This window comes from Mandrillus leucophaeus, unplaced genomic scaffold, assembly GCF_000951045.1.
Source record: "Mandrillus leucophaeus isolate KB7577 unplaced genomic scaffold, Mleu.le_1.0 Scaffold165, whole genome shotgun sequence".
NCBI lineage: Eukaryota > Metazoa > Chordata > Mammalia > Primates > Cercopithecidae > Mandrillus > Mandrillus leucophaeus.
This window is the reverse complement of record NW_012101643.1, coordinates 1610504-1616800: the sequence shown is the minus strand read 5'-3', so window position 1 is coordinate 1616800 and position 6297 is coordinate 1610504. Positions and strand designations below refer to the sequence as shown.

Genomic DNA, 6297 nt, shown 5'->3' with positions numbered 1-6297 from the left:
AAGAAAATATTGAACAACCAAAACAAACATAACATTTGGGAAGGAATTCTTGTTTGTGAAGGAAAATGTTGTGTCTCTACTGAGCATGGAACTTTAACATTATAATTTAACATTTTGGCATGCTATCATTGAAAACCAACATAACACCTTGTTTCAGTAGTTTATAATTTATATTAATTGCCTATGATAGATGTATATGTATGTGAATGGATAATTTAAACTCCCACTAAAGTTCATAAAGGACTTAAGGGAGTTTTCCAAATCATATGCAACAGGAATGTATAAAAGTGTGTCACTGACATCAGGCCGTAGAAAAGATATGGATAGGAAAATAAAACTGAGGCTAAGAGCGACACACAGTCATTTATACCACACCGGTTGGTAGAGTCGAGGCCCACATTAATTTCATTCTTTCTAGCAGCCGCAGAAAAATATGGTGAGTTTCAAAATCCAAATTCCAAAAAAGGAAGTCTGAACTAGCGTGGGTGAGAAGAATCTGATGCCCCAATAACATGACGAATCATTAATATGTTAAAGTTTGCTATGGCGGTAGATGTATGTCAGTGTGTACTTTGTTTCTCCTTAACACATGTCACAGTTGATCATTTAATTTGCTCCATTTTGGTCAGCGGGGGTGGTTTACTCCCTCAATTGGATATAAGCTCCCTGGGGACAGGAATCATGTCCGTATTATTCACCATTGTATCATCAGTGCACAGTGCTAATACATAATAGGCACTCAGTGATATTTGATGAACAATTGAATGACGGTGACATATGAAAGCAATTTCTCCTCTAGAGACTTTTTTGTTGTTTGTTTATTTATTTATTGTTTTGAGGTGGAGTCTCGCCCTGTTGCCCAGGCTGGAGTGCAGTGGCGCAATCTCGGCTCACAGCAACAGATCCTTGATACAATGGAGGAGGAAGGAGGTGCTAGAAAAGTGTCAAATTCTATGTAGAAGAAAATCTGTAAAACATCTAGAAATGATTAAAAGTACTATGCAGCCGTTAAACATGTCATAGAAAATTAAAAGAAGACATAGGTTGGGTGTCCCAAATCCCAAAATCTGAAATTTGAAATGCTCCAAAATCTGAAACATTTTGAGCACCAACATAATGCTCAAAGGAAATGGAGTATTTCACATTTCAGACTTTCAGATTCAGGATGCTCAACCGGTAAGTATAATGCAAACTTTCCAAAGTCTGAATCAAATCCCAAATCCAAACACTTCCGGTCCCAAGCATTTCACATTAGGGATGTTCAGCCTGCACTGTCTATTCCCATAACTGTTTGCCTTCACATTTACAATGTATACTGATTTCTCCTCTGAGTCAGATTTTCAAAAATCATTCATTTCGAATCTTACTACCACTCTCCTCCCTTCTACAGATCTGTTGACATCTTAGAGTTGACAGAGCAGGAGGAGTTGCTGAAATTTCACTATCACACTCTGCGGCTCTACTCAGCCGTCTGTGCTCTTGGGAACCACCGGGTGGCCCACGCCCTGTGCAGCCACGTGGATGAACCTCAGCTCCTCTACGCCATTGAGAACAAGTACATGCCTGGCTTGCTGCGTGCTGGCTACTATGACCTGCTGATCGACATCCACCTGAGCTCCTATGCCACTGCCAGGCTCATGATGAACAACGAGTACATTGTCCCCATGACGGAGGAGACGAAGAGCATCACCCTGTTCCCTGATGAGAACAAAAAGCATGGCCTTCCAGGGATCGGCCTCAGCACCTCCCTCAGGCCACGGATGCAGTTTTCCTCCCCCAGTTTTGTAAGTGTTAGTAATGAATGTTACCAGTACAGTCCAGAGTTCCCACTGGATATCCTCAAGGCCAAGACCATACAGATGCTGACGGAAGCTGTTAAAGAGGGCAGTCTTCACGCGCGGGACCCAGTTGGAGGGACTACTGAATTCCTCTTTGTGCCTCTCATCAAGCTTTTCTATACCCTGCTAATCATGGGCATCTTCCACAACGAGGACTTGAAGCACATCTTGCAGCTGATCGAGCCCAGTGTGTTTAAAGAAGCGGCCACTCCAGAGGAGGAGAGTGATACGCTGGAGAAAGAGCTCAGTGTGGATGACGCAAAGCTGCAAGGAGCTGGTGAGGAAGAAGCCAAGGGTGGCAAGCGGCCCAAGGAAGGCCTGCTCCAAATGAAACTGCCAGAGCCAGTTAAATTGCAGGTAATCAGAACAAGAGATTTGGGTGAATTTCAGAATGACTAAGCATTAAGGTATTGGAACATGCCTTTCTTTCTTTCTGTGTAGGTGTGTTTATTTCTTTGCATTCCTGTGTAATGGTAGTTCTTCATAAAATTAACTTCCTGTTCTCCGCCTTATTCATTAGCCATCTCCTCTTGTTTCATACATGTTTTACCTTCATTACATTGGAATACCTGAAATACAAGCCATCAAATACCCCTTTCTACCCCTATTTCCACTCTTACCAACCTTAGAATGCTCGTTTACCAGCATTCGTAGATGCACCCATTGTCACATAGCAAGGTTTTACTTTCCCCTCGTATGCTTTTGTTTTGGTGTTTTGAGACAGGGTCTCAGTCACCCAGGCTGGAGTACAGTGGTGGTGGTGCAGTCATAGCTAACTGCAGCCTAGATCTCCTGGGCTCGAGCCATCCTCTCACCTCAGCTTCTGCAGCAGCTGGGACTGTAGGCATGCCACCATGCCCAGTTAATTTTTTTAAATTTTTAGTCAAAATTAGTTCTCGTCATGTTGCCCAGGCTGGTGTCAAGTGATCCTCCCTCCTCATCCTCCCAAAGTGCTAGGATTACAAGTGTAAGCCGCTGCACCCAGCCACCTTAGTATGTGTTTAGGGAATCAGACACATTGGCTGTCTTGATGCTCATCAAGATGTCTAAAGGGTCCTTTATTAATGTCTCCTCTGTTTATTAAAGTCAATTTGATGTTTGCATCGCTGACCTGCTTTTTTGCTCCTCGTTCCTTTAGTCAGCATTGACTGAAGCCTTACTCTGGGTATGCACTTAGGGGAAACACAAGTGAACCCTGCCTTTCAGAAGCTCACAGCCTCTAAGGAAATATACACTCATTTATGCATTAAAAAATCTTGTTCCTAATTGCATTAAATACTTCGAAGGCAAAGAATGGATTACTAAAAGAAAGAACATTTAGACTGGATTACTGTTAGAAAGATAAGGGGGAAGACCCCTCAGAGATTGTGACTTTTAAGCTGAGTTCAGATTTAAGAGTTGTGCTCAGCAGTTACAAGGAAAAGGAACGGGGCAGGGTGTTCTAGGTGCTTTCCATGCAAAACAAATAGCCCAGCAAAGGTCCTGAGGCAGGAAAAGGCCAGTGTGGCTACTGGAGGGAGGAAAGAGAGTGTGATCTAGTATCTGGTTAGTCAGAAGGCTTTCACGCTGGTCCAAACTCTAGGAGACGATGCTCAGAGGAGGGTGGGGCAAAGGAGATGGAGAAAAGGGGATGGACACTGTGACTACTTCAGAGACAGCATTGAGAGAAATGGTTATATTGCAGATGGTGACACAGAGGGTTTTAAGGTCCTCTTTGACACTGTCATGTATTTATATCACAATTAGTATTGAGTGTGTAGATTCTTTAAAAATTTGCCAGAGCGTTCTCTTTTAGAAGTGTTTCTACCAACATACTCACTCAGTTATGAATCCTTTTGGTTTTCAGTAGGAGAACGACCCAGCTAACCACTGAATGAATGAGCATTCACCACTTAATTGTCTTAAGTTTAGATTTCTGGAATTGGTACGGCAGCTCAATGATGTCATCCGTAACCCAGATCTTAACATCTTTCTGCTCTGTGATCCTCAGCCTGTGGTTTTCTTCCTAAAATGCTCACCTTATTCTTTCTGCAGTAATCATGTCATCACCCAGTTACACTCATTTTGAAAGAAGGGAATTCTAGTCTCTTATCACTGATGGAATATCTTTCCCAGAAGACCCTTAGCAAAGTTTCCCTTATATATTTCATTGGCCACTGCACCTGTGGCTGAAAGGGAGGTTGGGAGGGTAAGTGTATTAGTCCGGTCTCACACTGTTAATAAAGATATACCTGAGACTGAGTAATTTATAAAGGGAAAAGGTTTAGTTGAATCCCAGTTCCACATGGCTGGGGAGGCCTCACAGTCATGGCAAAAGGCAAATGAGGAGCAAAGTCACATCTTACATGGCGGCAGGCAAGAGAGCTTGTGCAGGGGAACTCCCATTTATAAAACCATCAGATCTTATTCACTACCACAAGAACAGCATGGGGGAAGACACCCTCATGATTCAGTTATATCCACCCAGCCCCACCCTTGACATGTGGGGGTTATTACAACTCAAGGTGAGATTTTGGTGGGGAAATAACCAGACCATATCAATTAGCGTCCACTAAAGGGACATTTATTTGCCATTTTTGCTTAGGGACATTTATTTGCCATTTTTGCTTAGATAAATTATGTTTCATCTCCTGGGACCAAGCACATTGCTGCCTATATGAAATCAGGATTCTGTTTCTAAGAGAGAAGAGTAAGCAACTAAGGATGTTTACCACAGATCATGATTTGATGCACATTATTAAAGGATTTAGAAATTAAATTTGACGTCTTTTTGATGGTCTTCTTAGATGTGCCTACTGCTTCAATACCTCTGTGACTGCCAGGTCCGGCACCGGATAGAAGCCATTGTAGCCTTTTCAGACGATTTTGTAGCTAAGCTCCAAGACAATCAACGTTTCCGATACAACGAAGTTATGCAAGCCTTAAACATGTCAGCTGCACTCACAGCCAGGAAAACAAAGGAATTTAGATCACCACCTCAAGAGCAGGTACAGACATTAACTGAAACTTCTTTGTATTTATTTTGGCTTTTAGTCATTCAGGATCTGTGCCTTGCAAAATTGTATCATAAGTCACACGTCTTGTTTTCCGTGTTCTGTTTAAACTCATCAAGTTGATTTAGTTAGTATTCTTAGTTTCACCAAAAAAAATTTCTTTGGTTAGTTTAAACAAAAGAGGGACTTATTAGAAGATATCAGGTATATCATGGACTCTTTGAGAAGGCCAAGATATGCCAGAGTCTGAAGTTCTTCAGATAGGAGCAAATTTCAGCCACAAATGGGTCTTCATCATCTTCCACTCATAGGAATTTTTGATTCCTAGGACTCGATGCTAGAGGCTTTCCATAGAAGAAACACATGTCTCTTCCACCTTGCTTGCCGGAAGACTGATGACCTGTCTGTGGTTCTTCCTCTCATTGCTTACCCCCAAAGTCAGGCCTCCTGAGGGTACAACAGAACCAAGGGCACCTGCCTGAATCAGAAAACTGGGCTAGTTTGGGGATGTGAATTTTCTGGAATCTGCCTCAGTGTGGGAAGTTACCACGGTGTAGGGATGGTGGTTAAACAATGTAATTCACAGATGTCTTTTTTGATTTCTTACCCTTACCATTTTCTTCTCTATCCAGGGTAGCTCAAAATGAAAGTGTTTATAGGGACTAATTACAGAATTTTTTTTTCTCACCAGAATGTAATTTCTTTGAGGAAAGGGCTGTGGAATTTTCTTAATTGTTATAAACAGCATTTATTGAGCAGAGAACAGGTCCAGCCTCTTCCAGATTAGCTCTGTTAAACTATTGTTGGGAAACTTCTGCTTCTGGAAAGATGGAGTCCATATGCTTTTCCCGATTCTTCCTTTTAAGTACAACTAAAACCTTGGACATTACAAAGAAGACAGCATAAGAAGACTCTGAAAGATAGATGAAGGAAGGTTGACTACAGAACTCAGGACCCAAGGAACAACATGGTGGTGAGTTCCCTGGGTTTTCTTTTTGCCTCATCTATCCCAGATTTGAAGCTAAAGAAGCCGGCAACCAGGAAACACCAACGGGCATAGACAAGAAAAGCTGCGACAAAAGCCTCCTCTCTCTAGACAAAGGATCAGGAAAGGGGCAGCTTAGCAAGACAGAAATGTGTTAGGTAATAACTGCACTACTGCAGGCAAAAACCACAGAGAAAACTGTTCCCCACCCACACTGGGCACAGGCCGAGTGGGGAACCTTGACTTCCACTCTCACCAGGCTGTAACAAGGTGTCCCAGTGGAGGACAGAGCTGGACTTTATCCCCACTGAGTGGTAACAAGGCCCATTTCTTCCAAAGTATCAGTAGAGGTTATGGAAGGAGAAGTAACAAGACACTCTTACCCTTTCTAGCAAAGGTCACATCAGTGCAGGTCTAGTGAGGAAGCAGAACTTTTTACCCCTGCCCACCAGTAACAGGCTCCCTTCCCTCCTCCAGATGT

General features: G+C 42.6%; 1 protein-coding gene across 1 annotated transcript in view; it reads left to right on the top strand.

The window, feature by feature from the left end:
• The window catches only part of RYR2 (ryanodine receptor 2 (cardiac)), a 620934-nt gene that overhangs the window by 370247 nt on the left and 244390 nt on the right, over positions 1–6297 (top strand). Inside the window, 2 exon segments of the mRNA XM_011976391.1 lie at positions 1391–2195; positions 4625–4825. Coding sequence (XP_011831781.1) covers positions 1391–2195; positions 4625–4825 — 1006 coding nt within the window.